Source organism: Myotis daubentonii, chromosome 1, assembly GCF_963259705.1.
Source record: "Myotis daubentonii chromosome 1, mMyoDau2.1, whole genome shotgun sequence".
NCBI classification, from domain to species: Eukaryota; Metazoa; Chordata; class Mammalia; order Chiroptera; family Vespertilionidae; genus Myotis; species Myotis daubentonii.
The window spans coordinates 230,207,364-230,223,812 of record NC_081840.1 but is presented as its reverse complement, the minus strand read 5'-3'; the positions used below and the strand labels follow the sequence as shown (position 1 = coordinate 230,223,812).

At 59.1% G+C, this 16,449-nt stretch overlaps 1 protein-coding gene across 1 annotated transcript in view; it reads left to right on the top strand.

Moving 5' to 3' along the window:
- Positions 1-16,173, top strand: part of STX18 (syntaxin 18) — an 81,953-nt gene extending 65,780 nt beyond the window's left edge. The window contains exons 3-11 of the mRNA XM_059675814.1: positions 570-685; positions 2,001-2,078; positions 2,234-2,300; positions 9,325-9,440; positions 11,030-11,118; positions 11,904-11,962; positions 12,760-12,829; positions 14,859-14,939; positions 15,544-16,173. Of these exons, the coding sequence (XP_059531797.1) occupies positions 570-685; positions 2,001-2,078; positions 2,234-2,300; positions 9,325-9,440; positions 11,030-11,118; positions 11,904-11,962; positions 12,760-12,829; positions 14,859-14,939; positions 15,544-15,639 (772 nt within the window). The 3' untranslated portion in view covers positions 15,640-16,173. The remainder of the gene's footprint in view (positions 1-569; positions 686-2,000; positions 2,079-2,233; positions 2,301-9,324; positions 9,441-11,029; positions 11,119-11,903; positions 11,963-12,759; positions 12,830-14,858; positions 14,940-15,543) is intronic.
- The last annotated feature ends 276 nt before the right edge of the window (positions 16,174-16,449 follow it).

Sequence of the window (16,449 nt, the reverse complement as noted above, 5' to 3'; positions counted from 1 at the left end):
AGCTGAGGTTCCATTAAGTCAAAATATAGCAAAGGCGGATGTTAATCTAATGTTCTCAGAGTTAGTCATTTAGAGGTCTGCTCTGACCCCGGGGCGAGGAAGTGAGCAGCTCTCTTTGTCCTTGTCCCTGACCCCGCTACCCCAACCGGGAGCAGGGAGCAAGCCTGAACCCGTACATGCCTTTGACTGGGAATTGAACCTGTGACCCTTAGTGTGCGGCCGATGCTCTAACCGCTGAGTACACCGCCAGGGCCAAAGCCACATTTTTAATGAGGGCTGCATGCTCCAGCCGGACAGCTCCCAGGCCCGCGGCCCTCTCTCTGCGCGGCTGCTCCAGCTTGGCCTCTGCAGGCGCTTTTTCTGTCTGATGCCTTCCAAGTGCGGGTTCCCCGCCCTGACCGTCCTCTCACCTGAGCCTGGCCGGTCCCTCCCCTCCTTCAGTCTCAGCGTGGCTGTCACTCGGGCAGGGAGGCTTATTTCCCTCACGCCCACTGGGCTGTGTGACGTGCCCATTTGCTGCTGCCCTTTAATTTTGCCCCCATGCCCACTCTCTCTCTCTCTCTTTTTAGCCATATCCTGTCTGAATATGGGAGGATGACAGACGCAGAGCGAGACCAGATAGACCAGGACGCGCAGACGTTCATGAGGACCTGCTCAGAAGCAATTCAGCAGCTGAGGAATCAAGGTGAGGTGTTCTGGGGCTCAGACACAGCTGCGACCGTCCTGGGATCCTCACGGCATCACCAGTTACAGCTCCCTCTGGGCACCTGTTTAGATTCAGGTTTTAAAGCTTCCAAATCCTTCTTTTTCTGATCAGTGTTTTAACGTAAGCAGATAAAAGTAATGAAAAGGCCGTAATCTAAGTTAAATAAACAGGACCTCTCCAAACAACTAAAAGCTGTCTAAGGGGCCAGGGTCAGAGAAGATGTGTGTGTGTGTGTGTGTGTGTGTGTGTGTGTGTGTGTCAGCCCTTAGCAATCACATAAGTCATGCTCCGTGCCCGTAAGGGTCTATGCCAGCCGTGGGCAAACTACGGCCCGCGGGCCGGATCCGGCCCGTTTGAAATGAATAAAACTAAAAAAAAAAAAAAAAAAGACCGTACCCTTTTATGTAATGATGTTTACTTTGAATTTATATTAGTTCACACAAACACTCCATCCATGCTTTTGTTCTGGCCCTCCGGTCCAGTTTAAGAACCCATTGTGGCCCTCGAGTCAAAAAGTTTGCCCACCGCTGGTGTGCTGACATAACCTAGAACAGTGGTTCTCGACCTTGGCTGCACATTAGAATCACCTGGGAATCTTTTTAAAATCCTGATTTCTGGGCCTCGGATTCCCAGGTGATTCTAATGTGCAGCCAAGGTTGAGAACCACTGACCTAGAACATACGCGGGAACCTAATAAAACCAGGAGCTAAGTGCCGAACCTTGTGACGGGCCCATTGACTCGGCCTTAGTCTCCTCCTGTGTAAAGTAAGCACAGCCATGGCTGCCTGTAAATGGCAGTGTCGGCGACTAGCAGTGATGGGAGTCACGTGCGAGCAGGTGCTCAGCTCTCAGTACCTGGGGCTGGCCTGCCGGGGTCCAAGGCTCAGGCCTCGGAGATGCAAGTTTGCAGGAGGAAGGCATCTTGTGGCCAGGAGTCCAGGGAAGGTTGACTCTAAGTCGACAGGACCCGGGGTGGGGGGATGGGGGGGGGCGGGCGGCAGGACACACCGTCCCAGGCACTGGGAGTGTGTGGTCCGCTCTCAAGAAGTGGGCGCACCAAACACCATTCTTACGCGCTGCCAGACCGTCAGCTGTGTGACTGGTTTTTCTGCAGGCTCATCTCTCATCTCGTAAAGCCTGACGCTCTCACTCTTTTAAAAGGGCAGCTGCTCACGCCGCTCTTGGCCTGTAGCTGGGTGTTAAAATGCTTTGAGTGGAGAAACTCTAAGGAGGCAAACGCCTGGCCCTTCAGCAGAGGTGCGTGCCGAGACCTGAGCCTTGCTTTTTGTTGCAGCCCACAAGGAGACCCACTCCCAGCAAGTGAGGGAGCACAGGAGCGCCATCCTGGACTTCACCCAGGACTACCTGAGAAGTACGTCCTTGTCCTAGCGTCACGGGCGTTTCCGTGGATGAGATGCGCGCTCAGCTTTGCTGGCGGAAGACCACAGCGTCTCATTGTATTTGATGAGCCCGTTGCCCGAGAAGCCCTTTTAATTGGTCTGTGTTCTGGTGCTTCCCCTGCAACAGGAGTTTGCAAACTGTACTCAGAACAAAGAGCCATCCGCGTGAAACGAGTGGTGGATAAGAAGAGGCTGTGAGTATTGCTGGTGGGCCCTTGGTTACTTCGTTAGTAGCCGTGATGGGGATGGCGTGGCGCTCGGGCTCTGCGTGGGCCGTGCGGAGTGCCTGCAGATGCTGGGCAGGCGCTCGGGCTCTGCGTGGGCCGTGCGGAGTGCCTGCAGATGCTGGGCGGGCGCTCGGGCTCTGCGTGGGCCGTGCGGAGTGCCTGCAGATGCTGGGCGGGCGCTCGGGCTCTGCGTGGGCCGTGCGGAGTGCCTGCAGATGCTGGGCGGGCGCTCGGGCTCTGCGTGGGCCGTGCGGAGTGCCTGCAGATGCTGGGCGGGCGCTCGGGCTCTGCGTGGGCCGTGCGGAGTGCCTGCAGATGCTGGGCGGGCGCTCGGGCTCTGCGTGGGCCGTGCGGAGTGCCTGCAGATGCTGGGCGGGCGCTCGGGCTCTGCGTGGGCCGTGCGGAGTGCCTGCAGATGCTGGGCGGGCGCTCGGGCTCTGCGTGGGCCGTGCGGAGTGCCTGCAGATGCTGGGCGGGCGCTCGGGCTCTGCGTGGGCCGTGCGGAGTGCCTGCAGATGCTGGGCGGGCGCTCGGGCTCTGCGTGGGCCGTGCGGAGTGCCTGCAGATGCTGGGCGGGCGCTCGGGCTCTGCGTGGGCCGTGCGGAGTGCCTGCAGATGCTGGGCGGGCGCTCGGGCTCTGCGTGGGCCGTGCGGAGTGCCTGCAGATGCTGGGCGGGCGCTCGGGCTCTGCGTGGCCCGTGCAGAGTGCCTGCAGATGCTGGGCGGGCGCTCGGGCTCTGCGTGGCCCGTGCAGAGTGCCTGCAGATGCGGGGCAGGCGCTCGGGCTCTGCGTGGCCCGTGCAGAATGCCTGCAGATGCGGGGCGGGCACTCGCTGAGCCTCGCTCGCTCACAGCAACCCCGGGATGCGGGGCTGTTGTCTTGATATTACGGGTGGGGAGGCTGCAGCTCAGGAAGTTAGGTACCTCACCCCAAGGGTGCAGCCAGGCGGAGCAGAGGCCCTTGGTCCACAGTTTGTGCCTCTACCCATCTTGTTGTCTTAGTTCCTGAGGGAAGAGCCGAGCATTGCGAGCAGTGTCCCCGCCAGGCCTCCTCAGGCGTCTGCGCCATGCCCTGCACCCCCTCCCCCCCACGTGCCCCGCTCCAGCACGGACCGCACTTAGGTGAGCACACAGAAGCTCCAGCAGGTATCCTCACAGCCAGGATGCAGGCAGGCCCGGCCCCAGTCTCCCGTGGTACCTGTCGGTCCCCCGTCTGTCCTCCCTGGGGGCTGGGGGCTGGGGGCTGGGGGCTGGGGGCCCGCCCCTAGAGCCCAGGTTTGCATCCTGACGCACGTGGAGAGCTGGGTCCAGGCCCGACTCCTGGTCACGTCTAACTCCGGGAGGTTTTAGGACGTTCTTTCAGAAGATACAGTACATAGTGTTTGGGGACAAATTTTCCTATCGTGTCGGGGTCCCGGCTCCACCCTCAGGCTTGGTGGCTCCTGGAAGGACTTGGCGTGCAGCCTGCCTGGGGCTGAGTCATCACAGTGCGACGGTGCAGAGCCAGCTGCGAGGGGCAGGGGCACGCTCCAGCGTCCTCTCCAGGGGCCAGCAGGCGTGGCTGTGACCGCTCGTGTGAAGCGTGGACACCAGGGGGCTCAGTAGAGACTCACTGCTCGGGGATTGTCGTGGAGGCTGGTCAGGTGGGCATCTGCTGCCTGGCCACACGCCTCCACACAGTTCAGCACATCGAACCTTATCAGTTGGGTCTGGGAGTCAAGTCCAGGTTCCCAGGCACCAGCCACGGGCCAGACTGCAAGTCGGCCGAGGTGAGCAGCCTCTGCCTGCTGTGGTGACGCTTCTGTACACGTGAGGCAGGTTTGGAACTGCAAATGCCAGCACATCTGTGGGAGAGTGCGTGGATGCGCCGGGTTACCCGTCAGCAGGGACTGTAGTACACAGGCCCTGAGAGCACAGGCAGAGCGGAGCCAGAGGTGACGTCTCGGCCTCACGGAGCGCAGAGGCAGCTGGGCTGCTGCATAAGCATGGACAGTGAGCCAGCCTCGCAGGGCATGTCACGTTAGTGAGGCAGCACCACGTTTACGGGGGATGGAGCTACCAAGAAGCATGGCCTCGTGCCTCGGAGCCCAGGCTGCAGCCAGCCGCCTGTGTCCACATCCTGGCTCTCCGCGTACACGCCGTGTGGCTGTGGGAAGGTCACTGAGCTTTCCCGTGCCTTCCTCTCCTGTGTACATGGAAGCCTTCACCGGCCCACCTGGTTGGGTTGTTGTGAGAACGAGTGAGTTGGTGTAGGTGGAACACTTGCACGAGCCGTCACTGTGTGTTAATGTGCACTGTTATATACTGTTAAGCCTTTGTCATGGGCCAGGCAGTATATTAATTACCTCCTTTAACCCTCACTGCCACTCTGTTGGTGTTAGCAGCCTGTGGGAGTGGAGGCTCGGAGAACCTGGGACACTGCCCAGCATCACAGCTGGACTGAGATCTGAGCCGCGGGCAGGCGGGCCGCTTGCAGTGGGCTTGGTGTTGCTGTTGAGAGCACAGTGTCTGGGGAAGCGATGGGGAAGGCGCGGTCGGGCAGTCTCCAGGCGTCCGGGAGGAGAGGGCGGCCCTGGGGATGAGTGATTTACCATCGAGACGGCCTGGTCGCTGGCTCTCACCCCCAGAGGGAGAGATTCCAGGCTCTGCCGCCTCGTGCCAGGTGGCCTGGCACTGAGACTTAACAAGCACCCAAGTAAAGCAAGAGGAGGCTTTGCTGCTGCCTCTCAGTGGAAGTTTTCTCAAATCAAAGTCAGTCAGGTGGGAACGGTTCTCATTTGGACGTGAAACACACCTTGTCTGCTGCCAGATATCTGTCCTGTGCCACTTACTCTGAGCACAAGGCCCACCTGTGGCCCTCACGATGGTCCACCTCCTGCTAGCCCGTCCTCCCTCGCTCAGAAGGTGCTGCTGCCCTTCAGAAGTGTGCCCACCTGTGAGGGCAGGCTCCGGGGCGAAGGCCGCTTTCGTTGCTTGTTCTGTGCAGTCGCCGTGGACTGAGGTGTGTCCACTGCACAGGACGCGTTCACAGCTTACACGGCAGGGACCCACCCCAGAAGTTGGGTGACCCCTGAGCTGGAGATGAGCCACGAGTACCTGTCAGTGTCAGATTGCCATCATGATTCCAGTGCTTACTCTTCATCTCTACAGACTCGTAGCAGAGCCGTGACAGCCAGCTCATTGGTCTGGTCTGGTCCGTGCACCACGCTGAGTACTGGCCTGACAGCCTCCTCGCACGCAGGATGCAACAGCTGAGCAGCGGGCGGACGGCTGCGGGGCAGGTGGCTGGGTAGGGTAGCGTGAGGCTCCCTGCTCCCGGGAGTGCTCGGTGCCTGTGGCTGGTGTGAAAGCCACTTTTGAAATGATCGTGCCATCTTATTGCACGTCAGCCATGCCTTTTCCTACCCAGAGCCTTTACGGGGGCATAAAAGCAGTGCCGTGCCCGGTATATGAATGACTTTTCTCTAATATTTGCATAGGGCTTTATTTCGGTTTGCAAGGAACTTCTCCCACGTGTTTTCTTGTTTCAAACTGAAAAATCCATTTCTCATCCTCTTTTCTCTCTCCTGTTGTTTTGAAATGTTAACTTGAATCACAAGGTTTCTCAGACAGGGGACCCAGAGACAGACGTGGGCCAGGTGGGAACTGCCGATGGCAGTGAGCAAGGTTCCGCCTCCAGTCGGAGAAATTAACCTAAATAAATCACGGGCATAAGCTGGTGTTTCCGACAACTTTTTTTAAATGGCTTTTTCCAAATTGCCTCCACTGGATAATCTGTAGCTCCCGTGAGGGCTTCGCTAGGCGTTCTGTGTATAAGCAGATGTGTTTTTATCACTGAAGGGCAGGCGCTGAACTTGGTCGGAGCTGCCTGCCGCACTGCAGCCTTTGTTCGTGTTCAGCTGGAGACGGGCCTGGCGCACTCTGGACACGGCCTGGCAGGCAAAGGGAGCCCTTCATGTAAAGTCAGTCAGCGTCGCCCTGTGAACAGTGCCGCCTGGCAGGTGGAGTGGGGCGGGGTGAGGGGTGTCCCGCGAAGGGGGCTCCCAGAGCAGGTCAGAGTGGGCGCAAGCTGAGGAGCCAAGAGGAGGGCCTGCGCACCTGCGTGGGGAGGGTGGCGGTGGAGGTGCGGCCGGGTGTGCTGAGGACTGACCAGGTGTGAGCACTGTGAGGGCCTTGGAAGTCAGGTTTCTCACTCCCGGAGACCTGAAAGGCGCAAAGCCAGCAGGCACCCTGTGGTGTTGGGTTAGAATGGAGGACTGGTGTGGGCTCACGGCTTGCAGTGTACATAGGTAGATATAGAAATGAATATGGCTGTACGTGTGTGTGCACAGGTATGCAGGTGCGTGCGTATGCTCCTAGCGCTGCGGCTGGGGGGCCGGGACAGTGACCCCAGTGGCAATGGCATGGGCAGCGCTCAGATCCTGCCTGTTCCATAGCTCTCAGCTTCCAGAACCCGGGCCCGGGAGAGATGACTGACTCAGACAGGCTGAGTATAAGATGAGCCAGAGAGCAAGGGAGGGCTCAGAGAAGGGGCGTGCGAGGGCACCAGCCATTTGAAGAGGCTTCTCCTGGCCACACTGAAGACACTTAGAGCACCCGCATCCATGGTGGCAGCCGATTGTCACCCACTGAGTTACGTAGGATCCCGGGCGCCCACCCCGACAGGAAGGAGTGAATGGACAGAGCGAAAGTTTGAAGTTGATAATGACCTGGAGTCCTCTTCATTGCAAAGGGGAAATGGCGACGGGGGTGCCTGCCAGGCGATCACAGTGGAATCAGCACAGCCTGGCAGGATGCGAGGGGAAGGATGTGGATAGAATAGCACTTACGTTCATGCCGGAGACGCAGAGCCTGCACCCAGCCACAGGGAAGGCCCGGCTCACTCACAGCGAGGCTGTCCTACTGAGTGCCTGGCCCGTCGCTGTTTCCGGTCCTGGAGCAGAGAGGGCTGAAGACGGGAGTCCCCGGTTGAGTGCCGAGAGCGCTCTTGTGTTAGGAAACACCAGGACACTCACAGGTGAAGGGCGGCGGGGCCTGTCGCTTCCGATGGCCCTTGACCTGCAGCAGACTTTCTGTGACTTTCACAGCAAAAGGAATAAAACCACCTCACGTGTGTTAGAGCGGTTCAGTAGTGAGACTTTGTAAAGCACTTACATTTGGCAGGGGACCTTTTTTATCTACTATTTTGTCCAGTCTTTGCAACAGCTCTGAGTGATATATGATTGGCAGCCAGTTTTTCGTGCACAGAGCGGTGGGAGGGGGAAGCCGGTTCTCTTCCCTGACACCCTGGTGTGCACAGCGTGAGCCGAGGTCCGTGTTTGTGCTCAGGGCTCCTGACACTCCGGCTGCTCCAATGGGCTCCTCACGGCCTCTCTGCCCGCAGGGGGATCGCAGTGCGTCTGCAGCTCAGGGAGAGCCGGCATCTTTATGGTGTTTCCTTTTTCTACCCAAGAACATCTGTTTTCTCATTTGTTGCAGTATATTTTGTGTCTCTTAAGAACATCTTGTAGTTTTTCACATATGGGCTTTAAATTTTTTTTGTTAAGTAGTTAGTTTATGCTGCAGGGTTTTTTGGGTTTTTTAAATCTCTTATTGCTAGTTTTTTATTGTTTGTTTTGGCATTGCAAATGGAGAATCTCTTTTTTTATATCTCCTAACTGTAAACCAGGCACTTTTCCACGAACATCTAAGTCATTTCTTTTGTGACTATAAGCAGTGCTGCGATGAATATCCTGTAACTATATCTCTGTGCATGTTTGTGATGCTTAGAATAGCAGATTGCATTTCCCAGAGGCCACTGCACCTAAACCTGCCCATCCCACACGCTCTTCTTAAGATGTGACGTTGTCGCTGCCTCCGAGGGAGGACAGGTGAGGGGCACAGCCTCCCCCGGCCTCCTCCGGGCCAGCTTCCCGCGGTCACCTCCCAGCCCAGCACTTGCTCCCTGTGGCCGGGACAGGTCTCCTGACTTCCTCAGACCTCTGTTTCCCCCTGCAAAAAGGTCATTAACACTGGTGCCTGCCTCCTGGGGGCGGGTGGTATCACACTTACCCAGCGAAGGGCTCGGAGAATGCTCAGTACACAGTAAGCCTCAGTAAACAGCTGGCACTGCGCCGTCCTCGGTGCAGTTACACGGCTGTTTTCGTGCAGTCTCCGCCTGCTGCTGTGGGCTGGATCCCTGCTCTGCCTCTGACTTCTATGGCGCCGTGTGGTTCCAGTACAGCTACTACCGGCTCGGTGGCTCACAAGCAAAACTGTTTCTGTTCCTGGCCCTTTACTGACAGGTATAAAGTGCCCACTCATCCAACATGTATTTCTTAAACGCTGAATGCCAGGCCCTCATCCGGGAACTAGATACACAGCAACAGGACTTAGAGCCCCACCTGCTCTCAGAGCACCCGTGCTGGAGCGGGACAGGCCGTGAACAGGAGCCGTGAGCAGGGGCGGGTGCCGGGGAGTGGACAGAGGCCTGTGGGTAGGAAAGTGGGAGGAGGCCTCAGCGGGTGAGACGGAGCCGGCCCGGCAGGTGGAACACAGCACAGCCGTGGAGGAGCCGGGGCAGTGCCGGTGCGGCTCCTGAGGCAGTTGGTCCATCCAGCGGACGTTCAAAGATGACCTTATGTTTAAGCTACTATACGACGTTGCTCGTGTGTGTCATGTAACAGACGTGCGTGTGTGGTGTATTCGGCGACACTGCATTGCTGCGCTTGTTGAACCGGAGGGGGCAGCCTCGCTGCCGCCTGTTGCGTGTGGTGTCAGTATGGGGGTGGGTTCCTGCGTTCTTTGCTCCAGCACATGCTGACCGCCCCTCCCCTGCCCTCACCCTGCAGACCGTGAGCAGGGCCTTGGAATAAGTTCCCCCTAGCGGGCGGCAGGGTGGTCCTTGGGCCAGAGGTGCAGCTCTGCTCTCAGGGGGCCCGTGTGGCTCCCTCCTGCGGTCGAGATGGAATGCTGTTGCCTAAGTGAATGCGATGACGGCAATTCCTTTCAGAGCCAAGCTGGAGCCAGAAGCAACCGCAAAGACAAGGGAACCCGGTTCTTCTGAGGAAGTTTCCCTGGACCCTTCGCAGGACTCTGGAGAGAAGCCGGTCGCCGAGGAACATGCAGGTAACAGTCCGATTCACAGTCGTGCTTGCGTCCCTTCCAGGGACCTGTTGGCAAAAGCACCAAGCGGGAGAGCAGGCGCGCAGCCGACAGGCAGCTGTCTGCGTCCGTAGAGCAGGGGGAACCGGAAGCGGCAGCCTTTCCCTGTCACAGCGGATCGTAGAGCCGCTCGGGGGACAGGTGGGAGGACCCCATCCCCCGGAGCTGGCGGGGCCCAGGAGGAAGGCTGACACTGCTGTGCCCCAGGGGGTGGGCCTGGGCTCCATGAGGAGGAGACGTCAGATCTCTGCTCAAGGGGCTGGCGTGTCAGTCACAGGAAGGGGGTGCTGTGCGCTGTTCCCGTGACCTGGGGCACAGTCAGCAGTGGCCTGCGTGGAGCTGACCTCCAGCCTCGGGGTGCAGCAGCGCGAGGGGTGGGGGAAGCCCCGATTTTGAGGCGCCGCCCTGTTTGCTGGGACAGAGGGAGCGCATGACTAATATCAGAGTGAAGAAAGCACGGGGGGGGGGGGGGGGGGCAGCGAGGCACACGACGGCGGAGGGTGGGATTAGGCCGGGAAGGGGTGGGGCCGGGGCCTGGCCTGTCTGCTGGCGTTGGGCCACCAGGTCTGGCAGGCAGTGGCTGACACCCACGGCAGGCGGGCAGCGTGGCCCGGGGCCCAGGGGAGCCTGCTGTCATCGCGGGAGCTCCCTGAACACGCTGGCCAGTCCCGCTCAGAGCTGGCTCTCGCTGGCTTCCGTGTCCCTCATTTTGTGTTCTTATCCTTAAAAGTATAGAAGTAAAAGCTCGACATGGATACGGTAATGAGGTCAAGCAGGGGACCGCGGGCCCTGGGGACAGGTGGGATGAGGGAAATCACAGGTGTTCTTACCTGAAGATGTCATCTCAGAAAACACGTCCGCTTCCAAAGCTGCTTTCAGCCTGGCCTCTATAAACGTCTCTTGTATGTAAATTATGTAGATATTTTACTTGTATATTATATACAATTATCTATATGTGTGTCTTACCAATATGATAACAGTTCTGGCAGAAACAGCCATGCAGCCATTATGTTAAACCGTGCACGAAGTCGCAGGCGGCGTGGGTTTCTGTGACGATGTAGCCCGAATACCCGCCTGTGCGCATGGTCAGCCCTGTCGCTTCTCTGCTCTGTGCTGTCACGGTGCTCCGCTGCCTGATCGGTCTGAGAAGCAGCTCTCCTTCGTCCATCTTGAGGGCTGAGATCAGCCTTCGGGTACTTGGCAGCCCCCAGAGGCACCACTGACAGCAGACAGAGTCCCTCTGGAAGGAGAGACCCCATCGTGGTCTCCACCAAGGAGGCGTGGTCCCTTCCGTCCTCTCCCCCTCCCCCTCTTTCGTCCACCGTGTAAAGTGCACGGGCCTCGGACCGGCCCTGGCAGGCAGCCCTGCTAGGAGCCTGTGCTCGGTGCTTCGTGGAGGACATAAACACCGTCCAGGAGCCAGGCTGCCGGGCCTGACTGTTGGCCGGCAGGTGACTGAAGGTGGACGCCCGTGCGCTCCCTCTCTGGTTTCCATGTCTGCATCCTGCAGCCCGTTCTAAAATGAACCTTTGTCTTCTGCTTATTTTTAACAGAAAAGATTCCAGCTGAAGCGCAGCCTGAGTTGGGCAGCTGGGGAGACAGCAGAGGCGAAGACGAGCTCTCCCCAGAGGAAATACAGATGGTAACGCTGCTCTTCGCCTGCGTGCTCGGTTTCAACCCGTTCGCAAGACTTATTCAGCAGGAAGTCGTCCTGCACACCCTCGCCCTGTACACCACGTTTTAAAAGTTATAAGTATTTTAGATACAACTTATCCACTAGATTTCCCAATTCTTGGTATGCTTTTTATGTATTTTAAATTGGCAGTCGCATACTTAAAGGAGAAATTGCCTTGGAATAATGTTAGATATCTTTTCAGCAGCAGTGAAATGTCTTCGAGACTAAATGGTGTTTTGTAGTTGGTGCTCTGGCGCCTCTTACTTGTGTGAATCGTTGGTGCTGTGGTAACGTGAAGAAAGCATATAATGACTGAACGATGCCAAGAGTAACATCTTTTAGTTCCCTGCCCTCTAGCTGCCAGTTTGCCAGCTGGGCGAGTTCCCAGAGAAAGTGCCAGAAGCCTTCCTGAGACCTGGTGTCAGTGGGTGCTGTTGGCAGCGCGGCCTTTCCCCGCTCGCCTGAGCCCGCCAGGCCTCACTGAGGGGCTGCCCTGCGCTCGGCTGGAGAGGCAGGTTTGGTTTTCAACCACAGCCTGACTGTGGCCGCCCTGGAGTGCGGGCCGCTGTCCAGACAGGCGCTGGCCCCTGGCAGACCTCTCCAGTCCTGTCCCCTGCGCCCAGGGGACGCTGCTCCCAGGTGGCCTCAGGAACCCAGGCTTCGGTGCAGGCCCTGCTGGGCACGTGTCCTTGGCTGCAGCGCTTTTGAGGCCTGAGTGTGATCTCATGTTTAATGTGTTTGTTTCCTTGCAGTTTGAACAAGAAAATCAGCGCCTCATCGGTGAAATGAACAGCCTGTTCGACGAAGTGAGGTATGTGTGCAGTTCCTGCCGGCTCGTGGCCTCATTACAACTCCAGAACCCGGGACCTTCTCCACTTCCTGTGGGCCTCCTAGTCCTTCCTCCCAGACAGCTCCACCGGCGGCCCTGCTCTTCCCCCAAGCCCCCTCCTGCCCCTCAGCTGGTCTGGGAGGAGCCAGGAGCATCTCCGCTTCGCCTGGGCTGGAGCCCCGCTTCTGCCCACAGCCTCTCGCCTCTTCCCGTCACTGCTTGTGCTGGGACAGCGTTACCTCCAGTGCCCTGTCCGCCCAGCCCACCCCTGCTGCCCTGACACGGGGAAGGCGCCACCCGGTAGGGTGCTCTCAGACAGGCCAGAGGGGGCTCCCTTCCCGCAGGGCGTGGCCAACGTAAATACACCCTCCCCTGACCCCCGGATCAGTAAGGGGCGCTCAACATCTCACGTTTTCTCCGACTCCCTCCATGTCACTGGGCACAGCTAGGCGCAGGCCTGACAGGCTTTGCTTTTCATAACTGGGTGCAGCCACGCTCCTGGCCCCACCTTCTGGCCAGAGGCAGGGCGCACGGATCCGCTTACACGGGAGGGCGATTTCCCACAGTCCGACGCACCCCACCGGGCTGCAGACATTCAGGGGACTGCCCGCCCCTCCCCCAGCCCGGCATGGTGACCCCTCCCCTCTCACCGGTGACAGAGTGTCCCCCTCCCCCTCACACATCTTCACCCAGAAGAGATTTCTTTGGAACTGTGTGACCTTCCTGTGAAGATGGCCAAGCACTAAGAGTGAATCTGTGATCTCTTTTTTTTAATGAAGGCAAATTGAAGGGAAGGTGGTTGAAATTTCCAGACTCCAAGAGATCTTCACAGAGAAGGTTTTACAGCAGGTAAGAGACAGCTGTTTCGGGGAAGAGAGGACGGTCCTGGGCGCTCGGGGCACCGCCGAAGGGGTCTGTCTGGGGCTGTGCCCGCGGCCAGGTGCTGCTGAGGGTGCATTCGCGGCAGAGCTCCCGGCCACGGCCTCTCGGTCTCCGGGCAGCTCTCCATGTGGACCCGGCCGGCCAGGCCCGGGCCACGGGGCCGGGAGGGAGGTGCGTGGGTCTCGGCTCCGCAGGCCCTCAGCCGGCTGGGCCGCGCCTCCGAGTATGGCTTTCCCATCTAGAAAATGGGTGGCCGCGCTGCCAGGTCAGTGATCACCTGCAGAAAGCATCCAGCTGGCACCGGCCGATGGGTAGCGGCCTTTTAACCAGCAGTGAGCGGCCGACCCCGCCCTCCAGGTGCCACCCCGGCCGCCTCAGCTGCGCGGCCCTCCGGGAGCTGGGGTTCTCATCCGTGGTGTTGGGGCCGCGTCTGCCTGCAGCTCTGACAGCCTCCAGCCAGCAGCTGGCCACGCCTTCCGACCTGCTGCACTGGCCCTGGTTGGAGCCTCCACGGCCGGTGCAGGGTCTGAAAGGCAGTGCCTCCCTGGCTTCGCGAGTTTCCAGGCCTGAGGAGTCAGGTCTGCCTGGGGGTTGTCACCTGTGTTGCCGTTGCTCACGTTGATTCTCTCAAGCTCCCACTTCCTGACTTTCTAAGAGGTGACAGCAGCGGGCAGTGCCCAGTGACATACTCACTGCTGGGTCAGGTGGCTGGAGGCTGCGTCCCCCACAGCACGGTGCCCATCAGGCTGCCCCAAACCCACGCTCTGAACAGCCCTTCCCTTCCTCCCTCCCACTTCACACTCACACCGTACACACTCACACACCGTACACACTCACACACTGTGCACACACACTTCACACAGGCACTTTACATATAAACTCACACATACACTGTGCACACTCACACACATGCACACTGTACACACACACACTGTAACACACACTTCACACAGGCACTTTACACGTAAACTCTCACACACACCGTACACACTCACACAGTGTACACACACACACTTCACACAGGCACTTTACACATAAACTCTCACACTCACACCGTACACACTCACACACTGTGCACACACACTTCACACAGGCACTTTACACATAAACTCTCACACACACTGTGCACACTCACACACACACAGTACACACTCACACTGTACACACACACACTTCACACAGGCACTTTACATGTAAACTCACACACATACACTGTACACACTCACACACATGCACACCGTACACACACACACACTGTACACACACACTTCACACATAAACTCTCACATACACTGTACACACTCACACACATGCACACTGTACACACACACTGTACACACTTCACACAGGCACTTTACACGTAAACTCTCACACACACACCGTACACACACACATGCACACTGTACACATACGCTCACACACACTCTCCCCCTCCCCTAAAGGAAGGCGGCCCCAAGCCCCGAGCCGTGCCTGCCTGTGCCGGGCTGGGGCTGCGTGGACAGGGGCTCCATGGGAAGACCAGGACCCGCCTTTCTGAAGCGTCCCAGGTGCTGGGGGTAGATGTTTTGCAGACACCCTGAGTCCTCCTGTGATATTTAAGCTTGAGCCTTAGCCACAGGTGAGGCAGCGCACGTGCATCTGAAGCTGCTTCTCCGCACTTCCCCAGAGTGAGACCAGGGCGCCCGGCGTGGGGGCCGCTCCGTGATCCCCGCTCGTACCTGTTCCCCGGCCGGGGGCAGGAGAGGAGGCAGGCGGAGGTTGGGCGGGGTGCAAGCACTGGGGGCCCAATCCTGTCCTGCACTGGGTGGCAGTGTGACTTTGGGCAACTTACTAAACTTCTCTGAGCCTTAAGTTCCCTTCTGTAACGTGGGGGTGCTGTGGGGGTGCACAGGTTCGTGTGTGTAAACCGGCCCTTCGTGAGCGGCCACTGCGGTCCGTACTGACGTCGGGGGTGGGGAGGGGAGGCGGGGGAGTGCTCACCTGCCCTGTCCTCCAGGAAGCAGAGATTGACAGCATCCACCAGCTGGTCGTGGGCGCCACTGAGAACATCAAGGAGGGCAACGAGGACATCAGAGAGGTGGGTGCTCCAGGCCCGGTCCGATCGGCACAGCATGGTCGGCAGTAGCATCAGCCTCCGGCAGGGCTGCTGACCTCGCCGCCCAGGGCCCCGCCGCCCAGAGGAGCGTGGGTCTCCCACAGGGTCTGACCCGCTCCCTGAACCAGAGGTGGTGCTCCTGGAGTCACGTGTCAGACCCCAGAAGGGGCAGAGCTGGCGCTGTGCATGGAGGCCCCGGGCTGATGTGGAGGGAGGGACCTTGTCAGGAGTGTGGCTGGGGTTTGAGCTGGCCTGGGACTGCTCCGAGGCCACACCCTCCCACTGCCGGGACCCCAGCCAGGAGCGGGAGCCCTGAGTCTGAGCCTTCGGTCTCAACCCTGGCCCAGGGGCCGTCTCCGGGGGCGGGTCCCCAGGAGGTTGTGCAGGACCTGGGTGATGGCGACCAGGGAGGGAGGGGCCGCCCTGTCTTCTCGTGGGTTCAAACCGACCTCTTGGTTTGGCTTCATCATTAGCCGCCCATTCAGGGTCAGCACAGGCTGGACAGTCATGGGGTGGGGAGGAGGGATGCGGTCCGTGAGCCCCGGGCCCTGCGCCCGGAACCCAGGACACGCCTGTCTGTCCCCAGGCCATCAAGAACAACGCGGGCTTCCGCGTGTGGGTGCTCTTCTTCCTGGTGATGTGCTCCTTCTCCCTGCTCTTCCTCGACTGGTACGACAGCTAGTCCCGCTCCGGCAGCGCGCAGGCCTGGCCTCCACGTAGGCCTGTGGTCAGTCCTGACCAGGTCTGACCACAGCAGGTGGCGCTGAGAGACACATACTCCACTAAAGGGACACAAACCCACCTGGAGTTTTAAGCCCATTCAGTAGCTGAACGAGACAACAATGAACACGAGGCAGATGGGGAAATGGGAGGGGTTGTTATGGTACCGCAGGTCTCGCTCCACCAGCATCTCGGGGCTCAGAGGAGGCACGGCCTGACTTCCTGCCGCTGGGGCCTAAGGAGCTTTTGTTCAGAGAACGGACGGGCCCCAGAGCCCGGGCCTGCTGCTCTCGCTGTGCATCGACACCCTAGGAGACGTGATGGGACCGTCCGTAATGGCAGCACGGGCTGGAGCCGCATCTGCACACAGCGTCCTGGGGCCCTGGGCCTGTGAAATGCGTGCTGTGCAGACAGTCTGCTGGGCAGTCTCAGGGACCCTCGTGTTCTCTGTGTAAATGAACGACAACCAATAAAGTCTGTTTACTCGAAACTGCAACTGGGTTGCCTCGACCCGTGAACTTGCCTACAGATAGCAGGTGTGGAACCCTTTGCCCCCGTGGTCATCACTGTGTGTGCAAGCGTGGGCACCCCACAGCTCCGCAGCACGCGAGGCAGCAGGCCCACTGCCCTGCGGGTGCGGGCCCTTTCCAGGCACGGTTTTTCCGGACACGCTTGGTGAGAAAGCGTCTGCGTCAGCGCGCACCTCAGGAAGCCATGTGCTCGCAGCAGGTCTCACGGTCATTTATTTCTGATCCACTAAAAACGGCACCTG